This window comes from Bubalus kerabau, chromosome 21, assembly GCF_029407905.1.
Source record: "Bubalus kerabau isolate K-KA32 ecotype Philippines breed swamp buffalo chromosome 21, PCC_UOA_SB_1v2, whole genome shotgun sequence".
Classification (NCBI taxonomy): Eukaryota; Metazoa; Chordata; class Mammalia; order Artiodactyla; family Bovidae; genus Bubalus; species Bubalus kerabau.
In genome coordinates this window covers 40,206,567-40,232,408 of record NC_073644.1, presented here as the reverse complement: position 1 = coordinate 40,232,408, position 25,842 = coordinate 40,206,567, and the positions used below count along the sequence as shown (strand labels likewise).

Genomic DNA, 25,842 nt, shown 5'->3' with positions numbered 1-25,842 from the left:
ATTGGGACTGTTCTTTCCCAGAGTGGACTCTGCCAAGGAGGGTTCAGCGGGCGCCTTGCAATTTGGTTCTGGACATGAGCCGTGAATGGTGTTTCTGCCTTCCCTCCCTCCTGCTCTGCCAGTGAGCAAGGAATCTGTGTTTCATCTCACTAGTTGTTTTTTTGCCATGATACAACCGAACGACTCCCAGATACCTTGAGAGTGGCCAGAAGATGATGCAATGTGTGGGGCTGGGAATGGGCATATGGTTTATCACAATGGAGCCAGGCCCTGACCCTGGGCTGTGGTCCTGGAACACTGCTGCTCCAGCAGATGACAGCTGGGCCATCTCCGGGGTGGGCCACCTGGGGTATACGTCAGGCCTGAGCACCATCAGGACAGCAGCTTCTGGAATGTTCAACACATCCAGAGGGGCTTGTGATGCCTCCCTCCCTGCCCAAGGCCCTCATTCCCCTCACTCCCCCGCCACACCCACCGCCCCCCGAGTGTCAGAGCTCTTAGGGCTGAAACTGCCTGGAGCCAGGGAACCACTTACTGGTGAAAAGATCCCTCGCGAAGGGCTGGATTGTGAAACCTGCCCCACCCTGGGCTCTGTTGCAATCTCCACCACAGCTTTCGGGCTCCACTTTCAAGATATGTGGAAAAGCTTCAGTTAGCAGAAAACAAGTGGCATTTTCACCACCACGGTTTAGGGAGAAAAAAAATCTAGGCCCTTATATCACGATCCTTTAACAGCATCCGTGCTGGGCAGACGCAGGCCAACAGCTGGAAGCAGGAGGGAATTCTCTGGCACCTCATAATGAGCTGCGAGCAAAGATAACCTAACGAGGCCCACACAGACAATCACAAAAGTGGGAGAAGATGGGAGAAGTCAGGGAAAAGTTGAGACATCTCACAGCCAATTCCCTTTCATCAAAATGATCAGCTTGAGAAGACTTCATCTAAATACGCATCTCAAATTTCTTTTAACTAAATCCTCAGGAAAGCATACTGTCCTGAAAGGTTGATGCTGCAAAGAATAATTTTTAGGTGTATTCCATAATCTTCTAATATTTTTTTTAGGTGGCGGGGGGCGGGGGGAAGAAAAGAGCAGCTGGATCTTGACACACCCATAGAAGTTTGCTTCTCCAGCATTTTTGAACCAGGAATTTGGTTAGTTGGAAACCTCCCTACTTTTTTTTCAGCACCCATCACCACTTTAAAACAGGAAGGAAGGAAGGAAGAAAACTTGTTGGTGAGCTTCGTTTTAATAATTTCATTATTTTTCCTCCCATGTGACCTGCCAGCACATTGAAAACCACTCTGTCCCTCTCCAGATCCTCCCAGGAAAATCATTCATCAGGCAGAGTCATGCTCGTGTCATTTTATCAAGTGGGTCATTGTTATTTTTAAGTCCAGAAAACTGCTTCATCAAGCATGGAAGCTGTTAATTCTGGGCAGTGAAACAGTCCTGTAGCCAACAATAAATCAGAACATTTGGGTGACAGTCTGGAAGTCATCTGAACACTGGCAGTCCGTTTTGGTTTTAGAGAGCAGTATGTAAAACAGCAGTTCATTGTCATGCACGGTACCTGCCTCACTATTCACTCAGTAAACACGCGTAACATCTTAATATTCCCAACGTGAAGAAGAGGATTTTTTTTTTTTCTCAGAGCATTAAAACAGCGTGTTCTTGGCTAGATGAAACATGACTGGAGCTCACCGAAGGCAACCCGGAACACTCAGCTGACTCCTCTCTACGGACCCGCCGCGGGCACCCAAACACCTGCAGAGCTAGGAACCAACATCCACAGCAACCAGAGCACTTATTTTTTAAAACTTTTGGCCACACCACGTGGGATTTTAGTTCCCTGACCAGGGATCAAACTTGTACCCCCGGACCCCCAGGGAAGCCCCAAAGCACCTATTTTAAATCGACCGTAATCTCTCCTGTGCTTTTTCCCAAAAAAAAACTCCATGACTGCTCTGCTTCCAAAGCAACCTCTGGGTTTCACTTCACGTTTACAAATTGATGTAAACTGTCTCCTTTTCTTAATTGTCATCTTAAGTCATTGTATGTCTTTATTTCATTCTTTAGCACCTCAGCCTTTCTCTAACTTGTTAGGGAATTCAGAGCCTTTAAAGAGGAGACCACCCGAGAGGCGACAACTCCAAACAGGGAGAACAAGCTGTGTCTGTTCGACATTGCTGGTGCTGCACCTCACAGCCATCACCTCCCCTGTAGTGCTGAGGAAGCACGTCTCAGAGAGGTTGAGTGACTAGCTTGAAGTCACACAGCTTGGCGGTGGTAGAGCAGAGGCCAGAAGTTGCATCTTCTATCTCTTCCGGAAGCGTTGGCCACACTCAGCCAGCCTTGAGGGACTACGTGAGGGGCCCGCTGACCTGTCCCCACCCCACCCTGCCACGTCTCCCCTTTTCTGGCTTCATCAGAATTCTAATTCATTGACAAAGTGTTGGTGGAATCAGAGATCCGTGGAGGAAGACTAATTAACGGGAATTAAATGAGGCTTCACAAAAAGCCAACTGTTTTCCTTAAAGCCACAACCTGTGTGTGTTCTATTCAGTTTCCTCCAAGATAAGAAAGGTGCAAAGTGTAGCCCATAAGTACAAAGTTCTTCTTCCAAGACCCCAGTCTCTTCCTTGCTTAATCTCCTGGCTGAGCTTGTGATGAGAATAAAATAAAATTATGAATGTGAAAATGTTTTGGGAACACCAACTGCTGCTGCTGCTAAGTCGCTTCAGTCGTGTCAGACTCTGTGCGACACCAGAGATGGCAGCCCACCAGGCTCCCCCGTCCCTGGGATTCTCCAGACAAGAACACTGGAGTGGGTTGCCATTTCCTTCTCCAATGCAGGAAAGTGAAAAGTGAAAGTGAAGTCGCTTAGTCATGTCCCACTCTTCGAGACCCCATGGAGTGCAGCCTACAGGGCTCCTCCGCCCATGGGATTTTCCAGGCAAGAGTACTGGAGTGGGTTGCCATTGCCTTCTCCTGGGAACACCAAAGGGCTCTACAAATACAGCATCGTATCTACTAGGAATGAAGGAAAAGAGCAAGGCAGTTTGAAAGGAAGGTCTGAGGCACCTGGGGAAGCACCAGAGGCTGCTGAGGATGGGGCCGGAAGAGGGGGACGCAGCAGGGACCAGGCACAGCTCTGGGTGCCTCTGTGCACATGCTCCTGGGTTTGGACTTGGGGTCCCTCGTGATAACAGGGTCCCTCCTTGTACCAAGGAGCAGGGCTCGTCACAGCCAATGGACCTCAAGACATTGGTTAAAAAACTGAATGTATGCACGATACTGGATGCTTGGGGTAGTGCACTGGGACGACCCAGAGGGATGGTATGGGGAGGGAGGAGGGAGGAGGGTTCAGGATGGGGAACACATGTATACCTGTGGCGGATTCATTTTGATATTTGGCAAAACTAATACAATTTTGTAAAGTTTAAAAATAAAATTAAAAAAACAAAACAAAACAAAATAAAACTGAATGTAGGGACTTCCCAGCTGGTCCAGGAGCTAAGAATCTGCCTTGCAATGCAATGGACATGGGTTCGATCCCTGGCCCAGTGTCCCACATGCCGAGGGGCAACTAAGCCCATGAGCCACAGCAACTGAGCCCAAGCTCCAGGATCTGTGCTCCGGAAAAAGAGAAGCCACCGCAATGAGAAGCTCTCGCACCGCAACTAGAGAAAGCCTACATGCAGCAACAAAGACTCAGCACAGCCAAAAATCAAGAAATCTTGGGGGGAAAAAAAATCCAGAAAGAAGAAACATTCCCCCAGAGCTATCTACACAAAAGGCACAGTTTGAATTGAAAGCAATTCCGTTCCTGGAGATGTGAAAAATGTAGAATTGGCTCTAGAAGGCGTAAGCCCTCATTTTTTACCCTCCAGTCTCAAGTGCCTTTTTTTTTTTTTTCTTTTTAAGCTTTTCCTGGCTGAGACTGCTCCCTAATAGAAAACTTTTCTTCCAAATGAATGACCATCTGCTCCCTCTAGAATCTAAGGATTAGAGGAGTTCTGGAAACTCAGCACCAACACTCACACCTGGGGGAAATTAGAAAATTCTGCATCTGTGTTATCACAGCAGTGCAGGCTCCTAGAGTTGGCCCCGCCCAGCTCCCTGTCCTGACCGCTGAGTGTTTTTCTTTTTTAAAAAAGAGCTAATAGGAAAAATTTCACCAAAATTCTACACACCCAAGGAGCGGGTAGGGGCTGGGCTGGGCAGATACTGATAAACCCAGTCAGTTTGCAGTGTCAGACAGCAGTGAATAGAGGGGAAAAACCCTGCCTTACGTTTGGGGTCCTCCCTGTCCTCACCAGCAAGGCGCCTCCTCTGCACATGGGACACCCCCAAACGCCTCAAATACTAACAGCACTCAGCTTAGCCCAGCTGAGTGGGAGGTGATGGAACTCTCTAGAATTGCTGCCATGAGGCATGAATGATGCATGAAAGGAACAATGCCCAGTCCAGCGAGGAGAAGAAAGACAGTGCTGTTTTCCATCAGCAGTGCACACAAGCATGGCCAACCCGTGTTGAGGGGGGCGCTCTGCAAGAGCTCAGATCCTCACTATCCCCTCCCATCACACTGGGGCTGCCAGGGTCATAGCATCACACATGGAGGCACACTCACGCATGCACACCACACACACCCTTGGGGCGCTCATCACTGAGTGTGGGTTTAGACAGCAAGGGGCTGTGTGGGATGGGAAGAGCCTAAGGCTTAGAAATAACAGAGCTGGACTTGTTCCCAGGCTCCACTACTTCCTGACTACATGCCCTCCTGTAAAAGGGGGATAATGCCCAGGGACTGCAGTACAGACGGAAGATAATGAACATAAAAGGACTCATCCCCTTACAAGAATGCGCTCCAAGAAGAGCGTCTCGTGAAATCAGCCCTGGACACTGCATCAAGTCTGCCAAGGCCGACAACCTGCCCGGTTCCCACCCTGCAGAAAGAATTCCAAGTCTCCCACATTCCTATGTCTCCCAAAACAAGTCCCTCAAACCAGTCCAGGACAAGACAGACTCTCTCCATGCTGAGGTGTCCTACAGAGGCCCCAGACTCAGGTGCGGATCCGCGGGGACCATCCTAAGTGCGGGGGTGTGCATGCATGTGCAACAGGGACCAACTACCAAACAGGCTGAACTGCTAAAGGCTTTTACAGTGAATCAGAGAACTCTGCAATACGATGACATTTTAGAAGATTTATGCCTTTCTTAACGTGAACGTGTAAAGCTGAACAATGATCTCAGAGCGGGGAACGGTCCTCAGACCCATCTTCAGAATTCAGAGTAAATAATCAATCGCCACCACCCAGCTTTTATGCTGCTTTAGAGTCCACAGCAGCTGCCCTTCCCTCCTCACTGGATAATCAGCACCAGATAACTTCTCTTATCTCCTCCCCGGGTCAGATCAGCCACCCTCAGGAATTAGCTAAGGGAAGACAGAGCAGTGTCTGTGGACATGGTCCTGTGCCTTGGAGACCCGGACCCCTCCTCACACTGAGTGCACCAGAGACACAGACCCACAGAGAGAGAGCCCTGATTTCAAATTCCCAGTGACAGAGAAGTCTTCATAGTAATTAACCATCCTCCGTACACAAGAATGGTATCACCACCTCACAAGTATTAGGACATGAGCTTCGAATGGTTTTTCTGGAAGCACACTTTAAACTCCATCCCCAGTGACAAGTCTCAGGGTGGTGGCTGAGCCCAGGGGGACAGGGGTGGTTTTCCACAAGTCTCAAGCTCCACTAGGCTGGCCTCCCTAATTAGCATCTTTTCAACAACCAGCCTAACAAACCAAACAAAGGAAGCAAACTGGCCAGTGTTTTCATAAAATAAGAGCCAAACCGCACAGCATGGTAGACAGTGTGAAAAATGATGGAGTCCACGGCATCCTTGCAAATGATGCCCAGGAAACAGAGTGAAGCACACAGGCATGAACACACATGCACAAGCTCGTACGAGGACCAATGATGCTCACTCACTTTTATGTGGGAATTGCCTTCCGTGAAAGAACGTGGAAATCCTTTTAGTAGCTGAGTACTCTACAAGTACTAAAGTGGTGTTTCTTGTTGTTGTTGTTTTGCTTTTGTTTAGTCACTAAGCTGTGTCTGACTCTTGCGACCCCATAGACTGCAGCCCACCAGGCTCTTCTGTCCATGGAATTTTCCAGGCAAGAATACTGGAGTGGGTTGCCATTTCCTTCTCCAGGGCATCTTCCCAGTCCAGGGATTGAACCCGCATCTCCTGCATTGGTAGGCAGGTTCTTAACCACTGAGCCAACCAGGGAAGCCACTAAAGACACCCTCACTCTCTCTCATGTTACAGGGACAGAGGCCTGTCCACAAAGGCCAGGTCTCCTGGCAGCGCTGCCACTACCCTGTCATGTGACCACAGGAAAGTCAGGGACTTCTTGCCTCAAGTCTTCACTGATAAAAATGGGGACAACGGTATTCATTTTGAAGGACCATCACGGGCATTAAATTAATGTATGGACTAAACAGCCCTGACACGGCGCCTGACACACAGGCTGTCCTCTACAGCATCAGGAAAGCGCTTACTCACAACACCCGTGTATCAGACAAAACCCTCTCCACTTCCAGTTTCACACGAACGACGCCCAAATTCACAATCTGGAACCAAAGTCTCTGTACGTGCAAACGGAGCATCGGCTAAACCTTCTGGAAGCCCACGCATGCCAAGTCCCCAGACCCCGCGGCAGCTGAGCGTCCAGCTCGGAAGTTCTCCTACTGTAGGACTTACTTCCCCCTGAACCCTGGTCTCCCTCTGATTTCCCTCAGTCTCAGGGCAAATTCAGTCTCTCCCTTCGGCTTTTTCACTTCTGTCCTAAAACCTGCTAAGTCTTCCAAGTAGCTCTTCATCTGCTTTAAAGTGTGAAAGTGTTCAGTCGCTTAGTCGTGTCCGACTCTTTGCGAGGACTCCATGGACTGTAGCCCGCCAGGCTCCTCTGTCCACGGGGATTCTCCAGGCAAGAATACTGGAGCGTGGGTAGCCATGCCCTCCTCCAGGGGATCTTCCCGACCCAGGGATTGAACCTTGGTCTCCCGCATTGCAAGAAGATTCTTTACTGTCTGAGCCACCAGGCTTCACCTGCTTGGCTACTACCAATTCCCTTTTCCCACAAAAACCCTTGAAACACATTCGACTCTTGGGTAAAGGGGTTTCCACAGGACCACACCCTGCATCTCACACAAGTTACAAGGCCTAGCCCCCGGCCTGCAACTGTCTCCTGCATTAGCAGAAGGCCTATCCCCCTCCTCCTGCTGCCCCAGACCCCTGGCCTTTCTGGACCCCTCCACCTCCTGGGCTTCTCCTCCCCAGCTCTCTAAGATGGCACTTCCTCTTCCAAGGCCTTGGCTTTGCTCTCTCTCCTCCTCCCTGCATTCTCTCCACCGCTCCTAACAGCTCAGCTCTGCTCCGACTCTGTCAATACCGCATGGCTCCTACCTGCTTCTCCCACGATGCTCGACAGTCACCAGTGGCTAAACCGCACTCCCCACTCGAGCCTGTCATAGGCCTCCAGGCCCGCCTGTCCCATGCCACCCAGAAAGCCCCCTCTCCATAACTCCAGGCTGAGTTTCCCAAGAACCTTCACTTTCATGGGTCTCAGGTCCTAAGGATCAAATCATGAAGAACTGACAACACCTGTGAATTGTGAGCAGCAACTTGGGCTCCTGGGCTCATCAGAAACACCTGCAAAATGCTGTGTTCTGCGCCCTGTGTAACCAGAGACACAGGCATTAGGAGAACATTGTGCCCCTCTGATGGGCTACCCAACTCAGTGTGACAGCCAGCAATTCAATGTCAAACCCATGCTCTGCGTAGTGCAGTGGGGAGTCTAAGTTTTTTTTGTTTTGATGGGGGTAGTGGTTTTTTTGCTTTTAATAGGACTTATCCTTTCCCTGGTTCAATCCCTGGGTGGGGAAAATCCCCTGGAGGAGGGCATGGCGACTCACTCCAGTATTCTTGCCTGGAGAATGCCATGGACAGAGGAGTCTGGAGGACTACATACAGCCCATGGGGTGGCACAGAGTCGGACATGGACTGAAGTGACCTAGCACGCAGGCATCCCTTTCCTTGTCTCAGTCCTCACCAACAGCCCACCTGGGATGATCCCAACTACAGCCTGAAGCCCACCCCCACCCCTCCATTGCCTTCTGGGATAAGGTTTCCTGCAGCACAAGTTCCAGTCTGTCCCTTCGCTCTGCCAGAGACAGATCCGCCTACTGGCTACTCTTTGCTGTAAAGACAACTGTGCTCTAAGACAAACAACTTATTCTTAGGGGAAAACAATTAATTTCAACCATCCCATGCGTCGGCTACAGCCATTTATTCACATCAGCTCACCCTCTGATATCTGACTTACACAAAAAACACAAAGACTCGCCAGATGACAACTGAATGAGGATGATGTATGTAACAAAATCTGTCCTCTGCTGCTTCGCTTCCTCCTTGCTGTTTTTTTAAGACAGTGAAATCTTTATGAGCAAAAAGATTAATCCTTCCCCTCCTCTTTACGGACCATTCTCTCCTGACAACCACTTAGCTGAATCCCCCAAATCTAGCCTGAAAAAACAACAACCGCACACTTTCAAGCGGGTTGTTCCTGGGGACTTTGGTGTAGAGACACACAACACCTGGAAGAGGTCAGTTTTATGGGGACATTTGGACAAAACGCCTGATTCAGAACACTGGCTAGAACAAACCTCTCAGCTAATCCTACCCATAAGAGTTTTTAGCAGTATACATTTTGGAATCTTCTCCGTGCCCCAGAACACACAATATGGATCTAATTAGGTCCAGCTGCCTTATGTTAGTAATAAAATTGAAAGAAAAAGAGAGGGAGAGAGAATGGGGGTGGGGGGCTTTGTTCGTCCCCTCCTCTGCCTTGCGATCGACCGCAAGGCAGGCGCGTCCCGGACGCTCACTCCAGACTCGAATACCCCGGAGAGCCTGGTACCCCGCTCAGCGCTCAGACTTTTCAGCGGCTGAGTTTTCATCCGCTGGAAGAGATTTTCTGAGCCGCTGGAGCCCAGAGATCCGACCCCACCCCTGCCCCAACCCCGGCCCAGCGCGCCCCGCCCGCCCCTCCGCTCCACGACTTACATGAGTGCAGACGGACAGGGCTTCTGGTTCCAGCCACAGTTGTACTGAGCTTGGATAAAAGTCTCGCTTCCCTCGAGCACCGAGCAGCTCACGTTCTTGTTCACGATGTAGGCGCACCAGTTCCTGGGGTGAAGGAGAGTCGGGGAGAGGGCACGGCATAAACCCGGAGAACAATGAGGCGGGGGAGAGAGGGAACGAGCCTTCAGGGCGACCGACCGAGCGAGGGTCGGGGAGCCTGTGGTCCCACGGAGGCGGGAGGCCAACCAGCCGACATATGGAGGGTGCGCGGGTCCACCTTTGGAGAGCAGGCACCTTAATCCGACAAAAGACGGACAGAAGGGCCCTCCTCCCCACGTCCCAGGGGCCCCAGTCATTCCCGGGGAGTTTCCGGATCGCCCTGCCCTGCGGGGCTCTCCCTGCGCCTCACGGTCCGGGACGCAGCACCGCTGGGGGCGCGGGCGAGGTCGCCCGGGACGCCCAGCTCCGGCCGTGGAGCGCGCTCCACCGCGGAGGAGGCGCCGCCTCGGCAGCCCGAGGGAGGACCTCGGCTGCGGCTCCTCGCCTTTGGCGGGCAGCGTGGGGTCCTGCGGGAGACCGGGGAAGGGTGGGTGGGAGCCCACGGCTCTCGGCCGTCCTGGGGGCGAAGAGAGACCACGCACTTACTTGTTCCTGGCGCTGGGCCGTGCGGGGTGCCCAGGCTGCGGGCTGGCGTGGCACAGCCCCGCGCCGCCCAGGGCCAGCAGTGCCAGCGCCCAGCGCCAGGGCGCGCGGGGCCGGGGCCATGTCGGCGGCCACATTCTGCGCGCGGCGGGCGCGTTTCGCCGGCCGGATCCGGAGCGCGGGTCGGACTAGAGCCGGGAGGCTGCGGGCGGCCGGGGCGCGGCCGGAGAAGGCAGGAGGCTTGGGCGCTGCGCGGCGCTCTTACCCGCGCAGCGCAGCCGCCCCCTCCGGCTTCTCGCTCCCACTTCTCCTTTCCACCCCGTGCGCCCGCGCTTCTCCTCGGTCCCTCAATGACGCACAGGTCCCCCCGGGTGCCGCCCTCTTTATTTCACTTCCCTCTCCGGAACGTGACTCTCCCTCCGCCGCGTCTGTCTCCCGTCCTCTTGCTTCCCGGCAGGGGGTTTGAGGTGAAAGGTCTATAGGGTTTGGGAGAAGGGTCTCTGTTACAGAATTTCCAATTACTCATTCCTTTGGTCTCTTCCCAGAAGCCGGGCGACTCCGCCTCCCACCTTCCAGCGGGCGCGGCCGGCCCCTCGGGAAGGGCCGTCGGCGAGTCCGGCGGGGCTCACGTCGTGCCCGGTGCCGGCTTCCCAGGGCTAACGAGGGACATCTTTATCAGTCCTTCGTTTAACTCGACTCGGATTTCCTCCTCTGGCAAGACGCAGCTACTCCTCCGCACTTGAACTTCGGAGAGTTTAGGAGGAATGAACGCGGGTCCTCTTTTTCTTACGCATCCATTAAACAGTTTCCAAGTCAACGTGCCAGGCAGCCGGGGATGAGGAAAGAGCCCCACCACCACCGAGCAGCTTCTTGAAGCACAGTATCAGACTCTAATGTACTCCACTAATTTCCAAAAGGTAGTCCCACAGCCTCTGCTTCTGAGGTCCCATTCTGAACTTTTAAAAATTATTATTAAAGACATTTACTCCATAATAATCACCTTTTCCTCAAAACAGTTCAGACACTGCTAGACATTGTCTTTCACGTGCTTGCATATTTTCTGCCTATTGTTTTTGCAGTCTCCTGTTTTTTTTTTTTAATAAAAGATTATATAATGAACATTTCCATAGGTCTTAAATACTTCTTTACATATACAATTTCAGTTCAGTTCAGTTCAGTCGCTCAGTCGTAAACCACTCTTTGCGAATCCATGAATCGCTGCACACCAGGCCTTCCTGTCCATCACCAACTCCTGGAATTTACCCAAATTCATGTCCATCGAGTCGGTGATGCCATCCAGCCATCTCATCCTCTGTTGTCCCCTTCTCCTCCTGCCCCCAATCCCTCCCAACATCAGAGTCTTTTCCAATGAGTCAACTCTTCGCATGAGGTGACCGAAGTATTGGAGTTTCAGCTTCAGCATCAGTCCTTCCAATGAATACCCAGGACATATAGTTTAGTCGCTGTATGATATTCCATTTTATTTCTATTTTTGAGTTACACCAATCGCTACCAGGGCTTCCCAGGTGTCTCGTTTGGTAAACAATCCTCCTGCAATGCATGAGAGGCAGGCAGAGCCGCTTTGATCCCCGGGTCAGGAAGGTCTCCTGGAGGAGGGCATGGCAATCCACTCCTGGAGAATCTCACGGACAGAGGAGCCTGGCAGGCTACAGTCCACTGGGTCAAAAAAGAGTTGGACATGACTGAGTAACTGAGCATGCACGCTTGCTCGCAATCTCTACAAATTTCTTTTGGAAGGAAGCAAATTCGCAGAAGAATTGGCCATGAACTGTGATGGGAATCATAAAACTTTGTTCCTTACGGTAACTAAGTGAAGCCAGGGGGTCCATTTTATTTCTGATATGCTTTGATGGTGTTATTGGGCCTTTTGATTTGCAAATAGGAGAAAGAAAACTCCCTAAGTAGAAGCTTTACAAGAGCCAAGCAGAAAAATATACCATGTAAGGACATAGTCTGTCCCTGAACTCTGTAAATGGAAGATCATGCAAATAACGAACTGTTATCATCCGAGGCTTCAAAAGGGCCACCCTGAGGGGAAAATAACAGAATGGGATGAAAGGCTGCCTTGCGTAACTCAATCTCTAATTTCTGTGGGACTTTTCTCTTTCCCATCCTCACACCATTTTTGTCCATAAAGTGTCACAGGGACGAAGCACCACACAGAAATAAAAGAGAGGGACGGAAGAGGGGGAAAATGGAGGAAACACACAATTTGTGTATGTCTACATCTGACAGCTATCAAACCACAACTTCTCTTCAATACCCGTAATTCTTAAGCTTGGCAATGAGTCAGACTGATCATCACATCCAACTGTTTCATTGACTCAAAGTTATGCCAGGAAGCTGTCTTTTAGCACAAAAGTCGGAGGACCAACTTCTCATTGAGGTGACCACTACACTATATTTAATCAGTTACAAATGGCACTTATCAGTAAATAAATGTTATTCTGAGCATCTGTTACATTGCAAGGCCCCATGCAAAAGTCATGAGGAGTCACGGGTAAGCCAAGATAGATGTAGGCTCTGTGTTAACAGAACGTCCAGCCCTTCCTGTGCAATGAAAGATGTGATGTTTCTGATGTGCATCAGATAAGTGAGACAATATGTGTCCCACGTGTCTTCCTAGACACATCCCTACAGGCACCCAGTGTGGGGCTGCTCTGGGAAGAAAGAAGGCTTGAGGCCAAGATCCCAAAAGATCCTTTTCCCTTTCTGTCTCCAGTTAGAGGAAGGGACCCTTCAGACTCAGGAAATAGAGACAGCCTTCCAGAAGAAGCAAGGCAGAGGAGGCTTCCTGGGGACAGAGAGCTGAAGCACCTCAAGAAACAGTCTTGGGACTTTCCTGCTGGACCAGTGGTTAAGAATGTGCCTTGCAATGCAGGGAACACCGGTTTGATCCCTGGTCAGGGAACTAAGGTCCCGCATGGTGAGGAGTAACTAAGCCAGTGCACCGTAACTAGAGAATCTGTGTCCACAAAGAAATATCCCACACGATGCATTTAGTTGGTGCTGCAACTAAGACCCGATGAAGCCAAATAAATAAATATTTTTTTTAAAGAATAGAAAACAGTCTAGGGACTTCCCTGGTGGTCCAGTAGCTAAGACTCCACACTCCCAGGGGGCCCAGGTTTGATCTTTGGTCAGGAACTAGATCCAGCATGCTATAACTAAGAGCTCACATGCAACAAAGATTGAAGATCCCCTGTGTCTCAACTAAGACCCCACACAGAGAAAGAAAGAGAGAGAGAGAAAAGAAAGAAAGAAAGGGTGTAAGTGGGCAGATCACTTGGTCCCAGCCATGAGCAGTAAAGTGGACATGATTAGCAGAATGCTGCAAGTGTGAATTCTTTCTAAGCCGCCAACTTCCTCAAATAAGCACTGGAAAACTGTCAGTTTCCTATCACAAGCTGAAGTAATTTATTCTGCTTTTAAAGCAAAAGTGCCCCATAGTGATTTATATTCTTGATTGTGTCAGTGACTTACTGAACCAAACTTGAGTCTGCTCGCCCAAGGAGCAGCAAAGCCAATCTACTGATACTGGGTTGTGGCGAAGAGAAGTGTTAGTTGTTCAGTCATATCCTACTCTTTTGCAACCCCATGGACTGTAGCCCGCCAGGCTCCTCTGTCCATGGAATTCTCCAGGCAAGAGGACTGGAATGGGTTGCCATTTTCTTTCTCCAGGGGATCTTCCCGACCCAGGGATCAAACCTGGGTCTCCTGCATTGCAGGCAGATTCTTTACCATCTGAGCCACAAAAGTATACTGCATTTAGTGCAGGGTCAAGCAATGAGAACAGGCACCTGAACTCCCCTTTGGCTCTCAGGCAAGGGTTTTAAAAGCAACGTTTGGGATGAGAGTTACAGGATGTGTGCTCAGTTCGTGGACTTTCTTCTGGTTGGGTGGTGGTGACATAACAGGGTGATGCATCAGGAATGTCAGTCTTCTGGTTCCAGCCAGACTGGGGTCTGCGTGCTTATGGTCAGCACCCTCCACCTGGGTGTGTGTATGGGGGTCTTAGTTTCTACAGAACAACTCAAAGATACCTTGTGTACATCCCTTGAGGAGGAACTTTGGACTCAGTTTTATCACTCAACCATTGTCTAAGCTATCATTACTTTTCTCGCTTGATGGCTTTGCCTTTGTTTCTGCATTCCCTCACTTCTCTAATTAGTAACTGCTCAAGTCTGCTCTTGGAACTCAGGCAAGGCCTACGAGACTGAAGCCTTTTTCTATACAAAGAAGAAATGGGGAACACAGAGGGGCTTTTGTACCTGGGGAGGCATCACAGGATCCTGCTAGTTTCAAGCCCCACTTTTCTTGATATGCCTCAATCCTGGGGGAAACAGGGGTTGGACCAGAAAGGGAATGAGGTTGTGGATAGAGAGGATAATCATAAACTTAGCAGGGGAGCTTGGTTTTAGAAGGACTCAGTCTCATTAACTAAAGCAAAAATGCAAAGTAGAACTATGTCATAAAACCCATCCCTTCACTACTGCTCATGGTAAAAGAAGAGCTCACCAGGCTGTGGACTTGGGAGCACACCCAGACTCCCCCTTCAGCTGCCTGGAGGAGGATAGTGGGCGATCGTTATAGAGGCAGCAGGTGGGTTCATGGCCCCCACCCCACCATCAGTCATCTAGGCACAAAACAGTTGATCAAGATGAATTGATTGCCATCTAGGATGTGGTTAAGAGTCATACGACTTAGCCTGGGTGTCCCAACCTACTCGTTCCTCATCTTTGTTTTCTAGAACTCAAATTTCTCCCCTGATTTCTCACTGTTTATTTTCAGTGTCTTAATTTCTTTGTGCTGTTTACTAATGATGAAAAAAAGAAAGTCCCTGAAGATTAGATATCGTGAATAAATTTTGATTGCAAAGCATTTCTAACACACCAAAGAAAATGTCTTGCACATTCTTAAGTTAGTGACAAAATGCCCTTCATCTTTTTCTGTTTGCTTGTTTTTTTTTTTAAAAATGCAGTTTGGTAGAGAAGGAGAGACTGAAGTGTTTCCGAGAAAAATTAACTGGCTGCACCACCTAACTTGGTCTCTGTTTTGGAATAGCAAAGTTTAGTTGATACACTTTTGTGTAACTCCATTCGACAGAAAGGAGAAGAGGGCAGCAAAGGATGAGGTGGTTAGATAGCATCACCGCCTCAATGGACATGAATTTGAGCAGACTCCAGGAGATAGTGGAGGACAGGGCAGCCTGGTGTGCTGCAGTCCATGGGTTTGCAAAGAGTCAGACACAACTTAGTGAGTGAACAACCACCACCACCATTTGACAAGGCACCATCTGAATGAAGTCAGTGAGTCCCCAGACCTCAAAATCTACAAACAAGAGCTACTTCCTACCTTGTCAAAGATTTTGCTCAGGACTTCTCTGGTGGTCCAGTGGCTAAGACTCCCAAGTTCCCAACGCAGGGAGCCTGGGTTCAATTCCTGGTCCAAGAACTAGATCTCATGTGCCATGACTAAAGATCCTGAATTCTGCAAAGAGCCAAATAAATACAAATACTAAAAAAATAAAGGTTTGCTCAAATACACTAAAACAGAAGAGAGAACAATTACTCTCTTTACTTTTTTCTAACTACATATTTGCAAATATTCCATTAGATATACAGAGCTAAATATTCAAAACCTCTGTCTTCTGAACCCGACTGATATTATTTATCGATTGATTCAAAAGCACTGTGAAAGATTATGGCCATTATTTTAATCATCTGTCCTTTATTGGTCAGGTCACGTGTGTGCCTTCATACATGTTAAGCTATCCCCTGAGAACTTCAAAACTGTGAAAAGTTGAAATCCTGCCTGAAGCCACACATGGGAGAATAATGTTTAGGAGTTCATGCAATGGACTTAGCACAGTGTTCAAAATTGGGTACCCTCACCTCCTGAGCAGAGTGATGAGGACAAATTGAAAGCCTCCCCAGCCTCCGATTGGTCCTCTGGAAATGGGATTTTTTTCACGTGGCTGTTGGGAGGATGTGCTGTGTTACCACATGTAAACCGCTGAGCAAAGTGTCTGGCACATGGTGAATGGAGGAGAGTTATTCACAATTGTTATTGTTACTCACCACTTCAGTATTGCAACAAATTTGCAGTCAGGTCCAAGAGCTTTGTCTTGCTTTTATTGTGTCCACTGATGTAGAAAGCTGACCATCTACTGCAGTTCTTCTTTTCAAATAAGAAAGATAAAGAAATATATATCAAGAGTGCATGTACACAACTCAGAATGACTCTAAATATGATCGTCAGGAAAGGATATGGGGCTCGTGACTTCTAGCTCAGTTTTCTTTCTACCACTTCCCAGGAGAAAGTGTATACCTCTTTCTCTTCATTGCAAAGGAATATATTTTAGGACAATTCAACATAATCTTTGGGAGTATTAATAACCCTATAAAAATCAACTCAGATCATTAGGCAATGCAATAATAAACTTCTTATTCCTCAGAAGGATGAAATAGTAACTGATTCCATGCCGTTTATTTTTTTCAGATGTCTTTTAGGTATAAACCGCTTCCTCAGCTAACTGTGGGCATACACTACACTTGCGAATTCAGTGCTGTCACACTGATGGTGCGGTTTTGAACACATTTTTTTCTTCATAAGAAATAAATGACAAAAATAGACTCTTAGAATTTTGTTTCCAAGAGAATTATAATAGCTTAGGCAATAATGCCTTCATATCTGATGCTGGGAGGGATTGGGGGCAGGAGGAGAAGGGGACGACAGAGGATGAGATGGCTGGATGGCATCACTGACTCGATGGACGTGAGTCTCAGTGAACTCTGGGAGTTGGTGATGGACAGGGAGGCCTGGTGTGCTGCGATTCATGGGGTCACAAAGAGTCGGACACGACTGAGCGACTGATCTGATCTGATATATGAGCCACATCAAGCTATATTGTCGAGTTCATCATTTATTTATGGAATGAGAGTTGATTGTTCTGGAATCAACAGAATGTTTAAAATAGGCAGAATGGGTTTGAGGCCTGTATAATAAATTGTTAAATTTTAGGACAATCTTGGTCCACACTCATGAGAATGGTATTCATAAGAAAATTAACTTTCTGGTATTTTAGATTGGGCCATTCTAAACCATGTTTCACGTATTCAAATATAGTCAACTTTCATTTGGTGTAGTATGTTCTATTAAGCTACTGCAAACACTGAATTTGTGAATTGTGAACAACTGCTGGTAGAGGAAATATAGGACTAGGAAGCCTCTGGTCACAATGCTTTTGTCAACCAGTCAATACATAACCTTGTTTTCTGTGTGTTTCTGTTTAAAGACACCTTGTTCAATATATATTATAGATTCATTAACAGTGATCTCAAAGTCAACACCAGTGTAACTCATGCCTAAACAAAGCTTATCTCACACACATATTTTCTCCATAAGGCATTTCACAGCTGCCTTGCGCTAAGGAACACAAGGCAACACTTCATGTACTTGGGGACCATTTTAAACAACAAAATTACCAACAAAAAGCACAAAAATACAGAACACATGGCATTCAATTTCCCATGAAAAGGACACTTCTTTTCATACTTTTAGTATGAGACATAAAACAAGAAGGCAGAGCATTATCTTGTTGGACCTCAGCTGGAAACGTGCACAGTTGGGCAAGTTAATTTTTTTGACACTCTGCTCAAGTCCACCAATGGTCAGAAAGTGCTACAAGTGTTGCTTTCAGAGTTACAAATAAATTTGTTGAAGAGCCAACTTCATAAATATAGAATCTGTAAATAATGAAGACTGTATTTCAACTTAAGTCTGGGAACAGTAAGGAAATACAACATTCGGGAATGGGAAAGGAAAGTTCTTGGAATTTTGTGGCCATCAAAAAATCTGTTGTGGACTTCTCTGGAGGTCCAGTGGATAAGAATTCGCCTGCCAATGCAGGGGACGTGGGTTCAATCCCTGGTCTGGGAAGATTCCACATGCCTTGGGGCAATGAAGCCTGTGCACCACAATTACTGAGCCTCTGCTATTGAACCTGGGAGCCCCAATGAAAGAAGCCACCGCAGTGAGAAGCCCCCATACAGCAACCAGAGAGTAGCCTCTGCTTGCCACCACTAGACAAAGCCCACACACAACAATGAAGACCCAGCACAACCAAAAACAAATAAAGAATTTAAAAAATTTGTTTCATTAGTAACCATATTGAGGAAGCTCTGCATATGGAACCCTGCCAGGCAACATGTGAGCCAGAGAAAGAGAGATTTAGTTCTTTATCATCTTAACTGGCTGGAAAGCAAAACACACATGTACGAAATGAGTCCACACGTACAAAGTAAACAGAACATAGCACAGTAAAGACACCGTGTATGAGGTGATGATGAAGAAATAGAGCTTGGGACAGTCAGAAAAGTTCGGTATTAATTTGGAAAGACCGTGGAGAAGTATGGGTTTGAGTTGCTTTATTTTTAGTTTTGCTTTAATCAGCCATATCGAAATGAATGTGATTTGTAAGAGAGGAAGGAGCAATTAATATGGCCTTGCACATGGCATGTGTTTAATCAAAAAAGGCAAGGGCAGCTGGCAGAGTAGCCAGGCCAAAGTATGCGGCCTTAGAAGTAGCCAGGAGGTTGCAGGAACACGGATGGATCTAGAGATGATCATACTATGTAAGTCAGACAAAGAAAGACAAATATGACATCACATTCCACATCCTTATACGTGGAATCTAAAAAAAATAATACAAGTGAACTTGCTTACAAAACAGAAATAGACTCACAGATGTGGAAAATAAACTTAACGGTTACCAAAGCGGAAAGGTGTGGGAGGGATAAATTGGGAGTTTGGGATTAACAGATACACTACTCTATATATACAATAAATACACAAGGACCTACTACTGTAAGCACAAGGAATTGTAGTCAACATCTTGTAATAACCTATAATGGAAATGAATCTGAAAAAAAATATTTTATATATATATATATAACTAAATTACTTTGTTGTGCACCCAAAACATTGTAAATCAACTATATTTCAATTTTTAAAATTAAACTTAAAAAAAAAGCAGCCAGGAGTTAGGTGAGGTAGGGAGGCTGGTTGGGATCGAGGGGTAATGAACATGAGGAAAGAGTGTAGGACATGTCACTGTTAAAAAGTATAATATAGGCCTGTGCAAAAACAAAACAAAAAACAGAGAAAAAACCCTCTAGTTCTTTTTCCCCCTAATCTAAAAGAGAGGTGGGATGACCAGATGTCCTGATTTGCCCAAGTCATTCCCAGGTTACTCCTGCTGTGGATCAGTTAACACTGTTAATTATTTTTAGTGTCTCCTTTCATCTTCAAAAGTGCCCGGGTTTGGACAATAAATTATATGGTCGCTCTAAGGATCCAAAATGAACTGAAAGCCACAACTCTGTTTAGCATAAACAAAGTGTTTATAAAAGCTAAAGAAAACACTAATAAATATCAATGCAAATAACAAAATCAGAAAATAGGAACAAAGTGAACTGCTGTAAGTCCTAACTTTACTCGGGGCAAGTTTCTGTTATTGGCTCATGCATTTTGGTAACTTTTTGAAGTTGATATTATAATTGAGAAGGCTGACTAGGCTCTGGAGACTTGGTTTGTTTAGTTGGTTGCTGATGAAGCTGGATATCTGCATGAACTTTCCTTGGCTCTGTCTTCTCCGACGTAATCACTTTAGAACTCATCCCTGAGAGCGAAGGAAGAAAAACAGTGCCGTGGCGACATTCTGCTTTAAGCGCTCCGGCCACAGCTCCTTTAAATGGAGCAGACTAGGAGGGCCCTTCTCAAGAGCAGCTCACAATCTGAACCCACTGACATCTCTGAACACGTACTGGTTACAGAGACTAAAACAACATAAATAAGTCGTGAGCAGATAGAAGTTGTTAATGTCTTACGACTAATGGAAAATACAAGGTGAGACCAGAGTTTCACATTCAGAGAATGTTGAGGGGCTGAGGAGGAAAATGCCTTCGTTCTCTACAACATCCTCACATGTTTTCCTCCAGCTTTACAAAAATATAAAAACAAAATAGTTCATTCCCTGAGTATTCTGAGGCTATGCTTTCTAAAGTGCTGTCTGGGGGCAAAGTGTGGTGCCAGGTTTCCTGGGAGAAATAGGAAGTGTTAGTCTGTCAGAAGTGTCTGACTCTTCACGACACCATGGACTGTAGCTTGCCGGGCTCCTCTGCCCGTGGAGTTCTCCAGGTGAGAACACTGGAGTTGGGTAGCCATTCCCTTCTCCAGGGGATCTTCCCAACCCAGGGATCAAACCTGTGTCTTCTGCATTAAAGGCAGATTCTGGGATTATTCTCCCAGAATAATCCCAGAAATAGGAAAGACACTAGAAAAAAGGCACCAGGACTCAGTTCCAATGGGTTTCAACCCTACAAGAATCTTCACTTTCTCACTGGGGATTCCAACTTCACAAAGGTTTTTAAAACATAAATCTCTGTTGATCGTGGTTTTCTAATGCACATTTTATCAAAGCATGGCATTTTTTTCAAAAAATGCATAAAACATGATCAGCTCACTGAATTTTTCACAAAATGCAGACACTTACATAACCAGTACTCAGATCACAAAGCAAAACATGACCAGCCCCCCTCAGGGCCCCTCACGGTCCTTGCAATCATTAACCCTTCCTTTCCAAAAGACACAGCAACTCTGACCTCCTTTGTTTTATTTTGTTGGTAGTAGCTAGCACAGTGCTTGACACAGAATACTTGGTGAATAACATTGGTTGAATGAATGAAAGAAAGCAGACAGGTGTCTAACTTTTATAAGAGAGTGGATCAAATTAACATACATAATATATTGGGGCAAGGGGCATTAAACTTGAGTGAGAACTGGCATAATCTGGGGATGCTAACTTAGAATCAAGTTGAAAACTCAAACTTTGAACAGAAGCGTACGCTTTGGTTTAACCGTTTAACAAATACAAACAATGTGAATACATCCTATCCCCTCTAAGTTTTCCTTGGGCCTTAGCCAACTCTGCTTACATCACATCCACTGTAACTGGGGAGACCAATCTCCAGAGATCTTGTTTCTCTTTCTCACTTGTAAATGGACCCATGTAGCCAAGAAATGACTATTTTCAACCCTTCTCCACCCCACTCCAAGGCCCCATCTGTCAGAAAACAAAGTAAGAGTCACACTCTCCCTCGGCTAAAGCATGTGATCTCTGGACGGAGTACCTCCCGCCCTAATGAATGAGGTAATGAGGGGCCAAATAAGGTTTCAGAGGCATTGATATGTCGTCTCAGAATTACAGTTCTTCTTCACTGTACTGTTAAAAAACTGGAATGAAGAACCTAGCCCTGCCAAAGCACAGCTTCGTCAGAGGCATCTGTCAACCGTAGAGATAACAAATAAAAGGAAAATCCATTTTGAGCTTTGAACTGCTGTTCCTAAATGATTCCCAGGAAAACATAAATAAATTATGTCTTTAGAAGGACAGATCCACTATGAAAAACCTCCCAAAGGTGGAGTTTTAAGTATTTCTTTAAAATATTTCCAACATTCAAAGGGAACAAGTCTGGAAATGGAAAGCACTTTGTTTGGAGGATGATTCAGTCCAATGTGCGACCCCCTCCAGATATGTCATGCTTTATCATAGATGAACCTTCAAAGGCTGAGGTGCAGAGATAAAGGCCAGACTGGGGAAACAAATCCACCAGAGCCATTTTGCCCAAATTAAAACTAGTCTTCAAAAACAGGAGCATGAAATCCAGAAACAAATCTCATTTGCCTACGGAGGGAAAGCAGGTCTTTTTACCTTTTTTTTCTAGTTACTTTGGAGGCCCTCAAGCAAATATCATCTCTGCATAAACTGTTCTCTGTGTGGAATTTTCTCTATGCCTGGAGAACTTCAGCTTCACCTACAAGACCCTGACAGTCCTCGTTCATTCTCTGAAGCTTTCCAGGAGCTGGACTCTCTCACATGTTGCAACGTATAACTGATAAGGAACTGATAGAGGAATTGATTTAACAAATCAACAAGTCAACAAGAAAGAGACAAACAATCCAATAGGAAAATGGGCAATCTGCCCTTCACAAAAGAGGAAACTCAAACGGTCAATAAAAAAACATGCTCAGCCTCATTAATAATCATGGACGTACAGAGCAATATCTAAGTAATTAATGAATACCTAATGCAAATTGATACCGCTACCGCTATGCATTACCAGACTGACAAAAATCTAAAAGTCTGACAACACCAAGTGCTACTGTGAACACAGAGAAGCCCTACCTCACTGCTGGTGGGGGTGTAAACTGGTACAAGTGCTTTGGAAAATAGTTCTGCACTACTTTTTTTACAGTTGCACAGTCACATACCCTAAAACCCACCAACTGCACCCCTAGATGCATAATCTAGAGTTGGATGATAAACTTGGGGCTGTCAAGGGGAGCCTCATCATTCTCTTCATTTCAACAAGCCCAGACTCAGCAATAAGCCCAATGCCACAGTGATGGTTCTATCTCTGTGCAGAATGACTGCTGTTCTTCTCAGTGAATTAAAACGGTTTCAGAGTTGTGATTAGAAATAAAGCAACATGTTTAGCAGTTTCTAGGAATTTGTCTGTTTCATCTAGGTTATCCAACTTTTTTGGCGTACAATTGTTCATAGCACTCTCTTATAATCCTTTATATTTCTCTAGAATCATTTGTAAAGTCCCCATTTTCATTTCAGACTTTAGTAATTTGTATCTTTCTCCCATAGTCCACTGAGCTAAAGATTGTCAATTGTGTTCATCTTTTTATAAATTATTTTTTAATTTAAATTTATTATTTTAATTAGAGGCTAATTACTTTATAATATTGTATTGTTTTTGCCATATATCAACATGAATCCACCACAGGTGTACACGTGTTCCCAATCCTGAACCCCCCTCCCACCTCCCTCCCCATACCATCCCTCTGGGTCATCCCAGTGCACCAGCCCCAAGCTTTCTGTATCCTGCATGGAACCTGGACTGGCGATTCGTTTCTTGTATGATATTATACATGTTTCAATGCCATTCTCCCAAATCATCCCACCCTCCATCTCCCCCAGAGTCCAAAAGACTGTTCTATACATCTGTGTCTCTTTTGCTGTCTCGCATACAGGATTATCATTACCATCTTTCTAAATTCCATATATATGCGTTAGTATACTGTATTGGTGGTTTTCTTTCTGGCTTACTTCACTCTGTATAATAGGCTCCAGTTTCATCCACCTCATTAGAACTGATTCAAATGTATTCTTTTTAATGGCTGAGTAATACTCTATTGTGTATATGTACCACACTTTCTTATCCATTCATCTGCTGATGAACATCTAGGTTGCCTCCATGTCCTGGCTATTATAAACAGTGCTGTGATGAACATTGGGGTACACATGTCTCTTTCAATTCTGGTTTCCTCAGTGTGTATGCCCAGCAGTGGGATTGCTGGGTTGTATGGCAGTTCTATTTCCAGTTTTTTAAGGAATCTCCACACTGTTCTCCATAGTGGCTGTACTAGTTTGCATTCCCACCAACAGTGTAAGAGGGTTCCCTTTTCTCCACACCCTCTCCAGCATTTATTGCTTGTAGACTTTTGGATCGCAGCCATTCTGACTGGCGTGAAATGGTACCTCATAGTGGTTTTGATTTGCATTTCTCTAATAATGAGTGATGTTGAGCATCTTTTCATGTGTTTGTTAGCCATCTGTATGTCTTCTTTGGAGAAATGCCTGTTTAGTTCTTTGGCCCATTTTTTGATTGGGTCGTTTATTTTTCTGGAATTGAGCTGTAATATTTTTGAGATTAGTTGTCAGTTGCTTCATTTGCTATTATTTTCTCCCATTCTGTAGGCTGTCTTTTCACCTTGTTTATAGTTTCTTTTGTTGTGCAGAAGCTTTTAATTTTAATTAGATCCCATTTATTTTTGCATTTCCAATATTCTGGGAGGTGGGTCATAGAGGATCCTGCTGTGATTTATGTTGGAGAATGTTTTGCCCATGTTCTCCTCTAGGAGTTTTATAGTTTCTGGTCTTATGTTTAGATCTTTAATCCATTTTGAGTTTATTTTTGTGTATGGTGTTAGAAAGTGTTCTAGTTTCATTCTTTTACAAGTGGTTGACCAGTTTTCCCAGCACCATTTGTTAAAGAGATTGTCTTTTCTCCATTGTATATTCTTGCCTCCTATGTCAAAGATAAGGTGTCCAGAGGTACGTGGGTTTATCTCTGGGCTTTCTATTTTGTTCCATTGATCTATATTTCTGTCTTTGTGTCAGTACCATACTGTCTTGATGACTGTGGCTTTGTAGTAGAGCCTGAAAGAATCAATTTTTGATATCAATCATTTTTTTTAATATTCTATTTTACTTATCTCTATTCTTTATCATTTCCTTCCTTCTACTAGCTTTGGGTTTAGTTTGTTCTTTTTTAGATCCTTAGGTTGTAAAGGAAGAGTTGATTTCAGTCTTTCTTATGTATTAATATAAGCATTTACAGCTATAAATTTCTCTCAGTTGTGCTTTCATTGTGTTTAATGTGTTTTGGTGTATTTCATTTTCATTAATCTCTAAGTATTTTTTAATTTCCTTTGTGTTTTCCTTGATTCATTGATTTTTTAAAAATGTGTTTTTAAATTTCCACAAATTCATGAATTTTTGGTCTTCTATTGGGTTGGCCAAAATGTTTAGAAAGATGTTAGAAAAACCCAAATTAACTTTTTGGCTAAACCCAATATTTCTTATTAATTTTAAAATGGAAATATAATTCACGTTCTAAACAATCGGCCCATTTAACATTAACAATGCAATAGTTTCAGTACATTTACAAACATGTGCAACCATTACCACAGTCCTTTTGGGAACCTTTTTATCATCTCATGTGGAAATCTTATATTCTTAAGCTGTCACCTCTGGTATTAATTTCCTAGGGTTGCCATTATAAAGTACCAAAAACTAGATGGCTTGAAACCACATAAATTCCTCAGTTTTGGAGGTTACAAGTCTGAAATCAAGGTCCTGGCAGTGCCATGCTTTAAGAATCCTTCTGTTTTAGTCTGTTTAGGCTGCTGAAAGAGAATACCATAGATTGGCTGGGTCATAACTAAAGAAATTTCTTTCTCACCGTCTGGAAGCTGGGAAGTCCGAGATTAGGGTGTGGGTAGATTTGGCATCTGACGGGAACCTGCTTCTTGGTGGCCGTCCTTCTACTGTGTCCTCATATGGTGGAAGGAGAAGGGGATCTCTCTGATGTCTCTTTTATAAATAAGGGCACTAATCCCATTCACCTGGGCTCAACCCTCGTAACCAAAGATCTCACCTTCAAACACCCTCACATTTGTGAACAGCCTTCAGTATATGAATCTGGGGAGGACACAAACATTCAGTGTCTGCCCCCTCCTTCCTCTTCTGGTTTCTAGCTGCTCAGTGTAGATGTGTATCGTCATCTTTCCCTGTGTGTCTTCTCTGTCTCCTGTTAGTGTCTGTGTCCAGAGTTTTCCTTTTCATAAGAATATCAGTTCCATGGGGGTTAGAACCCATCTTAATGATCTCATTTTCACTTGATTACTTTGTTTTTCAAACAAGACCAAATTCTGAGGTACTAGGGTTTGAACTTCAGGATCTTTTAGGGGCACACAATTCAATCCATATGGATAATTCTGTACCTTTTGTGTATCAGATGACTCCTACTCCTTCACATCCTCCCACCACTCTAAGCAACCACTTATCTTCCTGTTTCTATAGATTTTTCCTATTCTTAACTTTCATAGGAGTGGAATCACAACGGTATGTAGTCTTTTGTGACTTACTTTTTTCATTTGATGTTTTTGTGGTTTATCCATACTGTAACATGTATTGGTGCTTTCTTCATTTTTTATTTTTTCCTGGTGGATATTAAAAATTTCATTCATTCCTTGATGGATACCTTTTGGTTATGTCATGCTGTTATAACATTCATGTACAAGTTCCTGTGTGGACAAATGATTTCATTGCTCTTGGGTACATACCCAGGAATGGAATTACTGGGTCAAATGGTAATACTATGATTAATCAT

General features: G+C 45.5%; 1 protein-coding gene and 2 long non-coding RNA genes across 6 annotated transcripts in view; 1 reads left to right on the top strand and 2 right to left on the bottom strand.

Moving 5' to 3' along the window:
• EMILIN2 (elastin microfibril interfacer 2) overlaps positions 1-10,254 on the bottom strand; it is a 59,789-nt gene extending 49,535 nt beyond the window's left edge. Inside the window, exons 1-2 of one of the 4 annotated variants that reach the window (XM_055559210.1) lie at positions 9,797-10,254; positions 9,134-9,256 (exon numbers count right to left, since the gene is read on the bottom strand). In XM_055559210.1, coding sequence (XP_055415185.1) covers positions 9,134-9,256; positions 9,797-9,930 — 257 coding nt within the window. In that variant the 5' untranslated portion in view covers positions 9,931-10,254. Of the gene's footprint in view, positions 1-535; positions 700-7,474; positions 9,111-9,133; positions 9,525-9,796 lie in introns of those variants that run through there. The other 3 variants (XM_055559209.1, XM_055559211.1, XM_055559212.1) reach the window with 3 other exon arrangements.
• LOC129635976 (uncharacterized) lies at positions 9,102-10,912 on the top strand. The gene is made up of 2 exons (XR_008706568.1): positions 9,102-9,240; positions 10,339-10,912. It is a non-coding gene; the product is annotated as an uncharacterized LOC129635976 (long non-coding RNA).
• A 352-nt stretch (positions 10,913-11,264) lies between these two features.
• LOC129635977 (uncharacterized) lies at positions 11,265-25,300 on the bottom strand. The gene is made up of 4 exons (XR_008706569.1): positions 24,913-25,300; positions 15,895-15,994; positions 15,170-15,304; positions 11,265-11,470 (listed from the first exon to the last, which is right to left on the bottom strand). It is a non-coding gene; the product is annotated as an uncharacterized LOC129635977 (long non-coding RNA).
• Between the last annotated feature and the right edge of the window lie 542 nt (positions 25,301-25,842).